We start from the raw sequence: 14,594 nt of genomic DNA, 5'->3' as shown, positions 1-14,594 counted from the left end.
ATATCATTTAGTTTGTTAGCCGCCTGAGCAGGATCATTAACAGTTGAACCATCAATATCCAGTCAACCAATCTGATTCACCCCTTCCTTCTAGAATTTACATAAGTAAAGAACTCTTTGCTGTTTTCCTTTGCATCCTTTGCTAAAGGTTTCTCGTAAACTGCCTTTGCATGCCCAATCTCCTCTGTGACTTGTTTACAGACCAGATTATATATACCATATGCTTCCATTTCACCCATTAAATTTTATGTATCACATGCATTTTTCTTCTCTGCCACATGTCTCATTAGTTCGTCTGATATCCATTTAGGCCTCAACCTTGAAAAATATTTCATAGTTGGTACGTAAAGCCTAGTAGATTCCAAGATTAATTCTTTGAATGCCTCCCATTTTGAACTTGTATTTGGTAGCATCAGCAGTTGGTCCCACTGTATAGAATTTAAATACTGTCTCAGACCTCCGTAGTCGCATTTACGAAAGCAAAAACCCCTTCCTTTACCCTTGATAGTAGTTACCTCTTTGAGTAAATTCGACTTGAGCACACTGTGATCACTGCCACCTAGTGGTTCCTTTATCTACATATTCTTAATGCATGGAGAATCACTATTGATAATCAGATCAAGAGTATTACTGCCTCTAGTTGCGTCCCCCACATGCTGATGTAGAAAACAATCATCCAATAAATCCACAAAAACCTTGCTAGTGTGTGAGTGACCAACACACTATTCCAATCAATATCTGGGAAATTAAAATCCCCCATTATAAGACTCTCTGATTTACTGGCCCACTCTATTTTCCTGTACAATTTTTTTTATTATACTCACCGGAGTCATTAGGCCTATAGCACACTCCTACACTCAATTTTGATCTCCCAATGCTTATGTCACACCAAACTGACTCGACACTGCACTGTCCAGCGATGTCGACTGGCTTCACTTACTTGGATTTTATGTGTTTCTTAACTAATAGCATGACCGCTCCTCCCTTCTAGCCTGTCTATCCTTCCTGTACACATTGTACTCCCCAAATTCCAGTTCTGCGTTCCTTATATCTGTGTGATACCACATTTCTGATATCCCAACAATATCTGCCTTTGATGTTTTGACCAACACCTCAAATTCATCAAATTAATTTACCAAACTTCTAGGATTGGTGTATATGCAAGTATACATGCACCTGTTCCTATTCTTAGCTACCCTAACAGAACCCATGTGTTTACTTGTACTGCAATGACTCCCAGCAGTCTTTGAAATATCCTGCATCTTGTTTTCCAGGCTGCTGCTCATTCCAATAGAAGCAGTGCAAGATTCACTTTCACCCCTGCCAGCGGCTACTGTTAATCTATTATTCCGTGTATCCCCCCAAGCTAGCAGTTTTCCAACCTACCTAACACTGCCTCAATAGCATCAGCACAAATATTCTTGCACCCTTTCTATTTAAGTGTGTCCCATCCCTGTAGAAGCAGTCTCTCCTGTTAACAAGCACCGACCAGGCTGAGAAAAATTCTACCTCTTGAGCCTGCACAATTTCTCCAGGGTCGAATTGATCGACGAGGCAGCCGCCTCCGTAGCCAGGTGGGAAGGAGCAGCTGTGCGTAGCACTTCTTGATTAGACCGGGGTTCGAGCCCGTCACCTCCAAATACGGAGGATGTGGAAAGGTCAGGGAATGACCATCGCATATCCCGGAGCAATATGGCCTTTGTTGCTAATACTCCTAAAAACCAAATAACAATAATAACAATCGACGAGGCTCTCATCATATACTCTCTCCTATCGTGTCTGGGCAGATTTACAGACACTTTCAAATTCAATTCTAATTCACCGCTTTTTTTCAACAGTGACTTGTACTTGTTAAGTAATTCCGCCGGTCACCTACTGTTAATATCATTAGTGCCAACGTGTACAACAATATCACCTTTTGTACCCTTAAAAGATGATATGTGCTCTACAACGTCATCAACCTTTCCCCCTGGCAGACATACCCTGGTCCTGTTGCACCTACCATTTATTTTTTTTTAAATTAAATTAAATTTATTTTTTTAACAAAAAGATACACAACAGGTAACCATTAACAGTGTATCTGAGAGCAGAACAATGAACACGATTGATAACAATAATATGAAATCCAACACGGAAGATAAATATTGATATAGATTTAGAAATTAAAACCATATGTACAAAAGAGGATTGCATTAAGTTAAGTTGCCGGTAAAATAAATAATAAATTAATTAGTTAGAGAATAGAAAAATGATTTTAAAAAAATAATAATAAACTACAATATTTAGACGAGAGCTAGTTATTTTGCATTTGAAGAGAAGAGGCAAACTTGTGGATGGAGTTCATCATTGATTGGGGGTTGTCAAAGAAGTCAATGAGAGAGTCATTTGCTGATTTGCTGATTCTGTTCAGTGGACTGAACCTCATAAAGTCCGTAGTGGCAGAGTCAAGGCGAAACGTTGTAAGGTTCCTAACTTGTCTGCAAGGAGCATTGAGGTTTATTTTACTAAGGACATCAGGTGCTTCATAAGTTCCAGTGAGTACTTTGGCTAGAAGGGTGATGTCAGCAATAACTCTTCTAGTGCACAGAGGCCTCAGATGAAAGTAATCACACAGCGATTCATAATACACTGAGTGATAGAATAGGGGATTACGGTACGTAAGGTAACGGACAAAAATTTTTTTTTGTACCGCTTCAATTTTGTTAGTTAAAGCCTTTATGTGAGGATTCCAGATGGGTGAACTGAATTCAAGGATTGGGAGAACTATAGTTTTAGTTATTTAGGTGGAACAGAAACAATATAATTTAATACATAAACCCGTATTTGTATCTGCAAATTGCGTGTGTTCTCTGGTTGATTTGCCTGTTTTGCTGGATGAAAAGAAAACCCAACTTTTGGGGTGGGGGAACCTTGCTATCTACGCCTGAGACCGGCTAACTCAGGAACGGAGTGAAAAAACCCATTAAAGTTCCTCGCGTGATCGATGGGAATCGAACCCGGGATTTTTCCATCCGGTGTGGGTGGACGGTGGCGATACCACCGTGCTACCAGCGCAAACTGACTCAGTTACAACATAGTAGAAAAGAAAAGAAAGAAAGGAAAAAAAAATTTAAACGTTTTTCGGTATTCGTGAAAAGCATTTCTGATCTGCACCAAGTGAATGAAATCTAACCCCGCATGGAAACAGCTAGACTATTCTCTGCTCTACCGAATAAGCAATTTGAAAAGATTAACTGAGGTATTAACTTCACGTGACAGTATAATTAAATAACAACAACAAAAAAAGATTTTTCATTGTTTCCTTGCATCATATGCCGTCACTAATGCTAAGACTAAAACAATGTGTTATTATTATTATTATGTTCTCTGGGAAGCTTGATCCTCTTTACGCCCCCTTTCCGCATGAGTGTGCCTAGAAACTTATTACACTCAGTGTTGAGAAAGCAAAGCAATTGTGAAAGAATTAGCGACAACGCAGTTAAACTTATCAGATTCCCAGTCAAATAACGAAGAAGCCATGTCCTTGAAAACAATGTCGTCAGTAATAAATAGCACAGAATACAAAGAATTACGCTTCCTTCAAAAGCAATTAACTACTTAAACTAAAAATAGGAAAAAAATAACAACTTCATATGCAATGTAATCTTATTATCAGTTGTTATAGTAGAGTTTCAGGCGCATCAGGGACTAAGGTCATATTGCCCCATGTATATTGCCTGTGTTCTGAGGCCGATTTTCTGTCTGCTGGACATAAAATCAGAGTTTCCGAGAGAAAAAAACCATGTTGCCCTCGCCTGAGACCAACTAGCTCAGCCACATTGTAAAAAAAGGGCTTATTACCAGTATGATAACTACTATGACTTTTGGACACAAAAGAACCAAGCTGAATTACTTAGCACATTTCGGTGCTGAAGAAAATTGTTAAGGAAATATAAAAGGATAGTTTATTAAATATTGAAAATAAAATTTAATTTATTATTTCTGAATTTTTCTAATTCTTATTTGAACTTTCGCTTGTATGCAGGTGGCATCCCTATGATCATTGCTGGTTGCAGTTGTAGCTCTACCCAACGTGATATATTGGTGTTTTAATTTAATAAAAATCATTAAAGAGAATAGCATTAGCTCTAACGAATTCATTTAATGCAAAGAAACAGAATAAGTGACAGAAGAGAAGGCAACCATTACAAAATATAATAAAAGAATAATGCAACAGAAGTTGGCAAATTATAAGCACGGTAATGGATAAAAACATGTTTCCCGAAACTGCTCACATCGTTTGCTTTTTTCCAGAAGGAAGTACGAAATGTATCTCTCTATGATGGCGATGCTGTGAAGTTCTGTAGGTAAGTTCACTTGTATACATTTCTAATGACAAGCTATACCATTTATATTTGATAGACAGTGCTCGATTATTGGGCTGTCATTTTCAAATATTTTTAGACGCTGTATATTGTTTATATTGTCGGTCACACTGGCTGATGGCTGCAAAGTAACAGAAAAATAAACGGAGAACGCTGCACTACTGCACGATACGAACTAACTAAACCCTGACTGAAAACAAAAAAAAAAAAAAAAAAAAATGGCGATCTGTGAAAGAAAATGAAAATATATTTTTTAGGTTGCGTGTTGATTCTTAAATACGGTGCGATTCTATCTTGTGAACTGGACGATCAAAAACAATTTTAAAATAAATAACACTAAATGTCATATTCCGACCTTTGTAGCCCCTAGAAAAGTCACGTTACTTTATTATACCATTAATCATATCTCATTACGTACATCGAGTTATGCAAATCAAAGGTTTTGATGTAAGTTTCACCTGCAATTTCTCTTTTCAAGCACGCGTAAATAATATCAATCTTCAAGCATACAGAAAGATAGGATTCATCAAGCGGTTCGCATCTTCTGTAAACAATTCCTCCTTAACTAATACCTTATTTTCTTATATTTCCTTCCTACACTAGAATCCGCTTGTCCCGTTTGGAACATAAAATCAACACAATTAATCGAAAAAATAGAGCACAAACAATAATAATAAAATACATGTTGAGACGGGACAGTATACACTGAAAGGACAGAATTCATGGGATACTTAGTTCCTGGCAACGCGACGCTGTCACACCTCACACTAGTGGATGAACCCACCTCTTGGCAGGTATATAGATACACCGCATTCACGTAGACGGTAATTCAATGTCAGTATGGATAAACATCATGAGTTAACCGACTTTGAAAGAGGGACAATAGTGGGTGCCCAACGCATGGGTCACTATCACTGAGGTGGTACAGAAATCGCACTATCCCCATTTGACAGTATCAAGGGTGTATCAGGAATACGCCATTTCCAGAATAACATCTCATCGTGGACAACACTGTGGGCGGAGAAAGGTGGTGGATAAATGTGGACGCCGACGTCTGTCTCACATTGTTTCAGCCAAACGGAGAGGGAGAGTGGCACAAATCACCTCTGACTTCAACGAGGGAGGTGCCAGAAATGTCTCCACCAAGACCATCAGGCGATCATTAGCTGCAATAGGTTATGGGAGCCGCCGACCCATAACCCAAAGCCGCCGACCCAGCCGAGCCGCTGCCTCCTGATGACAAAGCTGACTTACTTCCCTCGCGATAGGGAATCAAACCTGTTGGACTCGCAAGAGGAGTATAAAGAGCTGACAAAATTCGCCCAGGGACTGTTCACCCGAAGAAGGACACTTATTGCTATCTACAGGGATCAAGAACAGGCACCACGACTAAACTAACCATCCTTGGACTCAACGAAACTGGCTCTCACCCAGATACAAGACCTTCCTTTGGGACCTCTATAGAAAAAAAAAAAAATTTTTTGTTTTTCTTTTTTTTAAGCCACGCTCCCTTGAGTGGCCCTTTTCCTCCACTCCCTGGGCGGGAGGGGGCGGTGACTTCTGGGCTCCTCCTTCCCTCGCTGCCCCATTCTTCCCTCTGGTGGGGCATGGGTCTGCTCCACTTATTTGGGGGTTATCTTCTCTATGGACCCCTTATTTTTGTCTTTTCCCCCAGTCTTGAGTCTCCCCACCCCTCCTCTCTCCTTTAATTATAAGTACTAGTGTCTGAACCATTGTTAAATTGCTTGAGCCCTACACCCAAAAACTTAACAACATTTAGTTGCATAAATAGTACTTCTTTTTGGCTAACCCATAACTATAACGGTTTTTTTTTTACTATTATTTAAAAAAAAAAATTTATTTTATTATTTTTTTATTTTATTTTATTTATTATTATTATTTTTTTTTATTTATTATTATTTTATTTATTTATTATTTTTTATTTTATTTATTTATTATTTATTTTTTATTTTATTTTATTTTATTTTATTTATTTATTTATTATTTATTTTTTTATTTTATTTTATTTTATTTATTTATTTATTATTTTTTTAAGGTCCTAGCCACTGAAATCTTAGGAAATTAGGTGGCAGGACCTGCCAGAGTAAATAACTATAATAGTGGTGTACCTGGTCTGCCTCCACGAGGCAGAGTGTGGACAACGTTGGGTCCCATTAGGGGCCCAACGGCTAAATGACCAGAAGAACAACAGTACACGACACTACACATGTACAAAATCCATACAATTTTAAACCTCTGGCATTGACAGTGTTCTGTTTCACACCCACAATGTATAGCACGCGGAGATGGGGGAAACCCCTGGTGCCGTTTGACACTAAACACACTCTACACTCTACCCTTATCCGAGCGAAAAGTGGTCCTACCCGTTACTAGGTGGGTGTCCCATGATTTCTGTCCACTCAGTGTATATGTCTATAATGGTAATCATTATTATTCTTACCTAAATAAGTATCATTTAAAACCATCAGCCTTCAGAAGAAACACACACGGTCTAAAATTTATCATCATCATCAGTAATGCAGTCTTGTGAACGGTCAGTTCCTCTGAGGAGCTGTCTCTACCTTCGTCTCTCCAGTGCTGTTTGTTTTAGTTCCTCAAGATTTCTAAGTCCTGCTTCATGAGCAATACCCGATGGTGGTACTTTTTGGTCTTTCATTAGGGCGTTTTCCCTCCAGAGTCCTCTCCATGGAATCCAAAATCAAACCATGACGTGGAATCACATTGCCCACCCAGTTGAGTCTAGTTGATCTTATTCTATAAAGAATTTTCCTTTGTTTTTGGACACGTCTTAACACTTCCACATTTGACACTTTTTCAGCCTATCTATTTTTTTCCATCCTGTGCCAGCATCACATCTAAAAGGCCTCAAGTCTCTTTGTAAGAATCCATGTCTCTGCTGCATATAGTGCCACTGACCAGATATGTGTCATTATTGCCTTCTTTCTAATTTCCTGTGACCTGTGTAATCAACGACAGTTTATTCTTGAAATTGCCATTGCAATTCTGGATTGAATCTGTTTGATATGAAATAATTGCTCCAGATACTTAAAGTGATCTACTTGTTCTATTCTTATTCCATCGATCTAAATTCGGAAGGGAATTGACCTTTTACCAATCATCATTTCCTTTTTTTTTATCACGTTTATCTTCATTCTATACTGTAGCGCTTTCTTATTTAGTCTTCTGATCATTTTTTGCAGTGTAGCAGTGCATCCTGCTAGTATGGCCTGATCGTCTGCAAACTTAGCCTGTACGTACTTTTCACGTATTTTACCCCCCCCCCCCCACACACACTTATTCCCAAGTGCGTCCTTTATTATCACTTCGGCAAAAGCATTGAACAAACCAGGTGAAAAAAACACACTATTACCACTTCACGAGACTTCACTTGTATACATAATCTAAGGTAAAATGTGGGGGAGCTATATTTACCAATTATTTTATTGCTCGAAGAGCACTGTTCTAATTGGCTGTATTCACAAGATAACACGTCGAGACAGAATTCATGACAATGTCATTCAAGGCCGAATGACATTGTCAAGATCTCAGATTTTTCTGTTCGAACAGAAATTTCGTTAGGCATGACCGCGTGGCAAGAGGAAAATGGAGGAAATGCTAATAGAAAATTAAATTTGAAGTAAATAATCTATTTTCAGCGCAAAAGTAAGAATATTCGAAAACAAATAACAACTTCAAGGACGCTGCTTCTGTGCCTATTCCGAAGCATTCGACCAGCTACTCGACATACTCACCGCGAATGTCCAGTTACAGGGACGCTCAAAAATGGACAAAGGAGAAAAATAGACCAACAGAATTACAAATTGAGAGGACGAACAAGTCGATCATTTCAATTTGCACAACTCATAACAATTTCTTACAAGTTCAATTTTTAGGGTTGAGAAGTAGTTTTTTGTTGTTATTAAATTTCATTAAAAATTTTTGTTTCGTATTTTGACAGAATAAGTCCTTATTCAAAATTAAACTTGTAATATTTTAACTTTCCTTTAACATATAACTAATTTTTCCTTAGCTGATTTCCTTAGCGCTGATTGAATTTCGAAATTGTGTATTTTTCCCTTGAATGTCATACTTAATTGGATTATATAGGAAATTAAATTCTTTATTCATCCGTAAGTATATCGTGGAACGATTTTCATCTTCTTCTAAGTCCTTCAGTAAATGATGGAATTTGCCTTTTCGTGTTCTCTTCCAGTTGATGTCGTGTATCCATTGCGTACTCTTTTGTTTTATCGGCTATAAGAAAAGCGCACGCATTTTCTAAATCTTCTTCAAAATCTGAAGAGGAGGATGAACTGTGGCAATTCATTTCGCTTCAGCTTTCCTCAAAGAGAATGACAAGTATACAACGTTACAGGTTGCCTGACGTACCCCTTTTGGAAGTATAATAAAATTTCCAAGATACCCCTTTTTTAACATTTGAAAAAAGCAGAAATCATAAAACACCCTGTTCAGATGATTATTTAGGAAGAAAGAATTAACTGACGATAAAGTTGGTGGTGAAATGCACCCTTAATTAAAGACTCAAATACGACATTCTATCTTATTTACAAAGAGGGTTGTAGAATATTCATATTATGCTTACTTTGTAACCTTTTACATTCTACTTGACTTTAAACAGGGACCACAGAGTACTACTCTATGACAAGGACATGACGAGATTCACGTGACGTGATAATAGTGTTTCGCCCTAAGAATCCTTGTCTTACTCCCTTTTTAACTTTAGCTTTTTCAGTTCTCCCCTCAGTTATTTAATTATTTTTAATATAAATTAATTATTAATTTATATTAGAAAATAATTTTTAATACAAATTATTAAATTTATATTAAAATTAATATAAAACTTATATTAAAAATAATTAACAGGAAATGTTTAAACAGCTCGCTCTTACCCTATATAAAGATTAAAGTACCTGTGCGCTTGAACCCAAACACTATTTTATTTAAAATTCAGATTATGGGAGATTATCTCCATTTAATTTTTCTTCTCGATTTAATCGATCAACTTAATCTGGTGTTCTTTATGAGATTTCCGAATATTTTTTTTTACCACAACTAAAACAGCTTAAGCTGAGTTATCAAGTCATTGCTGAACCGAACAGTATTTAACTACTTGGTTTAACACATATATGATACCTAAAAGAATTATCTTCCAACTATAACGATGCCTTACAACACAATGTAACTGGGTCCATCAACTATAATGTATTTAAATCTAAATTAAATAAAATAAAACTCTTCTAACTGCGTAGTCGTCCCGGAGTTTAAACATAAATCGTTAATGCAGTTGATTAACCTTATAGGTAGATCTCAAAACAGCCAAAGAATGAGGAGGAAAGAAGTTAACGACTCCCATTGTTAATTGTATCTTGTATTAAGTCCCATTATTTTAAATAAAAGCTTAGGTCTCAGGCAGTGGCGATTTTCAAATGTGGTCTCAGGCAGTGGCGATGCTAATAAATTTCCAAATTTATTAGCATCTTTTGACGGGACGTCCTAGAGTTTAAGGGATCCGGGTGCAAGAATTAACGTTGGTGCCTGTCGTTCGACCTTGCCCAGACTGAATGGGTGACATCTTTATTTGGTTTGAGTCCTTTTCCATCGGGGATCCCGGGTGCGATGTATCTGCTGAGTCCTCTTGATCATCGACCCCGTCTTTATATATGAGCCCACAGTATGAGACTGAGTATATGTAACGAGAAGAAAATGCGCATTTTGTAATATGTCTTGGAATTTATATATAAATTGTCATATTAGTACTGCCAGAGAATTTCTCATTTACTCGAGTGTATTGTCTGTAAATTCCATGTGTTCCCCGGTTATTTGCCTGTTTACTGGACGAAAACCAGAATTTCCGGAGGAAAAACATTTTGTGGGAGATAGAAAACAAAATGATGATTGTTTATATATTTAGTTATTGTTTTATTGTTCTTTTTTTATTTCGTTTTGTTTTGTTCCCTATTATGTATTTGTCCACTTTATTCTTATTTCCCCCACTTACGCATCTAACTTTACTTCCTAGGAGAATTCCAGACTCAAGGGAACTTCTCTATTATTTATAATTCCCTTCGGAAAGGCTGAGTGTTCAGGAATAACAAACTCCAAATTAACAAACAACAATTTTTATTTACATACATATATACAACATAATATACAATTGAATAAAAAAAACATGTAAAATGCATACAAGGTTAAGTCAAGGATACCTTGCATATATTATTCTTATATTAACAATCAATATCCTATTTTCATAATTATACTCTGTGTTCTCACCATTCGGTTACAATACACTGAAGACCAATCATAACTTTCCTAAAGTCTCTATTTGTTATTAGTCTTTCAGTTGGACCAACAATTTTTCATTAATACAAACACTATATTCAATTATCTATCCTTAAAAAATAATCAAAACTTCTCATAGGATTCAATTATCTGTCCTTAAACATAGTCAAAACTTCTTATATAAACTTTATTATCCTTCTAACATATTATAATCATTTGGCAACAATTTAATCTATTACTTATCTTTTGTTTCTCTTGCATTTTACAATAACCTTTTTGAATTAATTAACTCTGTTAGTATATATATATAATTTACTTAAGAGATAATTTATCTATCATGTTACTTCTAGTGCTATCTCTGTTTTTCATTAATTAATCACTATACTGTTTCACTAACAGTCCTTGTTAACTTACAGTACTTAACAATATCTCACGTACTTCTATCTTTTTTCTTTCCTTTCCGGGGAGGTTCCAAGCTTTCCTGGCTCTCAGGGTACCTTCTGGGGGTCTCTTTCATCAGCTACACCTGAATTTGTTACAGATGATTTTTAGGAACTCTTTGCTGCACTGGGACTGGCGTTCTTTCTCCACCTTATTAAAACCTATCACAAGGAAAACTCATAGGGCATCTCACTCTAACTCCTTCTCCATTCCACTTTATTAAAACTTATCACAAGGGAAATTCATAGGGCATCTCATTCTTCTCCACTCCACTCCTTCTCCTTCTGCACTCCACTTTATTAAAACTTACCACAAGGAAAAACTCATAGGGAGCTACCCTCGTTTTTCCGCTCCACCTATTAAGAACTTTTTTTTTAAGAAGAAAACTTCACAGGGCGCTACCCTTCTCTTTTCCCACCACGACCAAACACTCAACTGTTAACTGACACATTTTTCCTACCACAACAGAACCCTCAACTGTCCATGTTACTAACTCATTTTACCTATCTCGACGAAAATCTCGACTGCTGTGTCCACTGACTATTTCATTTTCCCTAGCACCAACAAAAACTCAACTTAGAATCCCACTAACTCATTTTCATAAAACCCACATAAACTCAACTGCGGTTTCTCTCCTTTCTCCCCCTGTTCACTCACTTTTTGTTCATCTCCTTTTCTGTACCGCCTACATATGTCAAACTGCCCTAGTTTTCAGTTTAACCAATCTTACTCATCTTATCAACTTCCACTCTCTTCTTATTTGCCCGTTTTATTTTCTCAAGCTGATTCCTTATTGCTCGATCTAACTTCTTATTTTAAGAAGTTTGTAAAATTTCTCAGGCTGTCTGTACCTTTGAAGTCAGCCGCTTATAGTTATACTTTAGCAGACTAATTTCCCACGATCTATAAAACTTGCCATCACTGCCAGCCAGACAGACTTAAATCTACTTCCCAGCATTTGTTCCGTTTTTACCACCTTATTATCCTCTTCAGGTGTCACCGATTAAAGTCTCGACAACACATGATCCACCACGCTATTGTTTACCAGAGTTGACCCTTCTACTAATAGCAGTTGCTACAGGTTTCTATTGTTCTGGTTTGCCTGTGTGAGCTGAGAGTCGGAGTGTCCCTAGGTTGCTAATAGCCTTTCACTTACCGCTCCCCTTGTATAGACGTTGTCTAATTTAATCCCCTGGCTGTAAGGTTCGCTCCCTCATATTGCCATATTATAAGTTTTACTTTAAATAAATCTCCCTCCTCCACAAAATATTATATTTGTAAGATTTCACATCTTACAATTTGCTAATCTCTCCTGAGACCGAATAGCTCAGCAATAGACATAGTGTTGAGGGGCCAAGCGGCACCTTTGGTCTTCCGGAGGAAAAACATTTGTTAAACTCGCCTGAGATCAACTAACTCAGCAATAGACATAGTGTTGAGGGACAAGCGGCACCGTTGGTCTCCCACAGCTTCACTATCAGTCCTCTTGTGCTAAAATACAGAGCCCTATAATGGCCAGAAAGTGTGAATGTTATGTAATGTAGGATTCTGTTGTCCTTCTGGCCTCTTAGCCTAAGGGCCCGTGAAGCACCATAGACCCCTAGTTTTCATCTATGGCACGGGGAACTGTGCGAGGTAGTCTGAAATCATTACTCTGGCTAGGCTAACCTTGGGGTCGCCTAAGCTTGCCAGGGAGTGCCCACAAAAAAAAAAAAAAAACCATTAGAAAAGAGTGCAGGAGGAACAGTCAAGAGAGGCAGAAAGTAACAGAGGAACGGCAGGAAAGAATGCTCATCCGAGGATGTCTGTTAATGTTATTGAGTTGAGAGCATCCAACATGGAGATATTCGGGGAACAGTGGCGGTATGTAGATCATTTTGAAGTCTAGTTCACTTGCGTTCAAAATCATCTTGTGCGAAGGAGGTAAGGGCGTGATAGTAGTGCTCTTCTATTAGGTAGAGATGTTCTTGATTCCTAAGATTATCAGTAATATTTGTGATGAGACGAATTTTGATATCTTCTTACATAGGGTATGGAAGTGATATATGGCGTTCTCCCAGTCTCCTGAAGACTGGGAGAACGTCATAATTTAGATTTAGATTTATTATTTTATTAATTCATAATCCACTTAGTAGAGTCACATAGAGGCCTGGGGAAAATCAGGAAAATCAAAAGGTGAGAAGCTAGCGATTTTAACAGGTATATTTTTCTTTAGACGTTGGAATAGGCAATTGCTTAATACTTGGACAGGATCTGATCAACTATTAATGGAAGCTCACGTGGGTAGCACAGTTGGTAGGATCGCCGTCCACCCTACTCCAGGTGGAAAAAGACCTGAGCTCGAGTCCCGTCGATGACGTGATGAATTTTTATGGGCCTATTTCACAATGTGGCTGAGTTTGTCGATCTCAGGCAAGGGTAGCATGGTTTTCTCTCCCGGAAACTCGGGTTATTCATCTAGCAAACAGAAAATCGATCTCAGAACACACGCAATTTACATCCAATATGCATGGAGCAACATGGCCTCAGTCACCGATGCGTCTAAAACCCAATAACAACATCAACAACGAAAGCAAACATTGATATGCCAACTCCCCGCTCCCAAAAAAACGACTAATATAAACACTACTCCCAAAAGATGTCTGAGTTTGCTTTGGAACGCTAAGCGGCATCCATAAAATGTTCAGAGGAGTCAATTTCAAATGAATTTACTGCAGATTCATTTCGACTATACTACATGAAATAAAAACACAATGCAAATACTATTAATTAAAATTTTAAGCTAAACTTTCATGACTTACATTTCTTTATTGTCATTCAGCTGCATCGTTTTCTGTTTTTCGTGGACAGCTCTGCAACACTGTGCGTGCTCTCACTACCTTCCTTAATTATAAAATGATTTCAGAGTAACGGAGAACTGAACTTAGAAGAAGGAAGTGGGTGTTAAAGCGCTTTACTAGTTATACTAACCTATAAGGAAACTGTGTTGATTTTCGCCAACTTCTTAGCTGTTGTAATACTCAAGGAGAAATTGCCATAGAAGAAGGAAGATGGGTGCCAAAATGCTTTACTTGCTGTAGCAACTAATAAGGAAAATTTGCCGATTTTAATATTCTCATTAAAATTTTTGAATAGGAATATTATGTACTTATCTTTGCTTCTCATGTGGGATCAATTATACTTATTCCTGATCACGATGTACACTATACTGTATTGCCAAAAGTAACCAAACACTCCCAAAGCACACAGTGAACCGGAGCTCCCAAAGAGTGTGTTGTATGGAAGCGATAAATTAACGGTAGACGCCCTGAAAATCCACTGGAGCCCCTACAGGAGTTTACTACGTTACTGGACATACAAATGATTAAAACACGGGACCAATGGAGCAGAATCTTCGGCTGATATAAAACCGAACGTAGAGATCGTGGAGTTCAAAGCAACGCGTGTGTGACGTGGTTAACAGATTTCT

General features: G+C 37.6%; 1 protein-coding gene across 1 annotated transcript in view; it reads right to left on the bottom strand.

The window, feature by feature from the left end:
* The window catches only part of LOC150079653 (medium-chain acyl-CoA ligase ACSF2, mitochondrial-like), a 214,685-nt gene extending 200,643 nt beyond the window's left edge, over positions 1-14,042 (bottom strand). The window contains exon 1 of the mRNA XM_090382505.1: positions 13,927-14,042. Within this exon, the coding sequence (XP_090238631.1) occupies positions 13,927-13,952 (26 nt within the window). The 5' untranslated portion in view covers positions 13,953-14,042. The remainder of the gene's footprint in view (positions 1-13,926) is intronic.
* Between the last annotated feature and the right edge of the window lie 552 nt (positions 14,043-14,594).

The sequence above is a fragment of the Mastigoproctus giganteus genome, chromosome 10 (assembly GCF_048544385.1).
Source record: "Mastigoproctus giganteus isolate SK-2022 chromosome 10, ASM4854438v1, whole genome shotgun sequence".
In the NCBI taxonomy this organism is placed as follows: domain Eukaryota; kingdom Metazoa; phylum Arthropoda; class Arachnida; order Uropygi; family Thelyphonidae; genus Mastigoproctus; species Mastigoproctus giganteus.
This window is presented reverse-complemented; position numbering and strand designations above follow the sequence as displayed.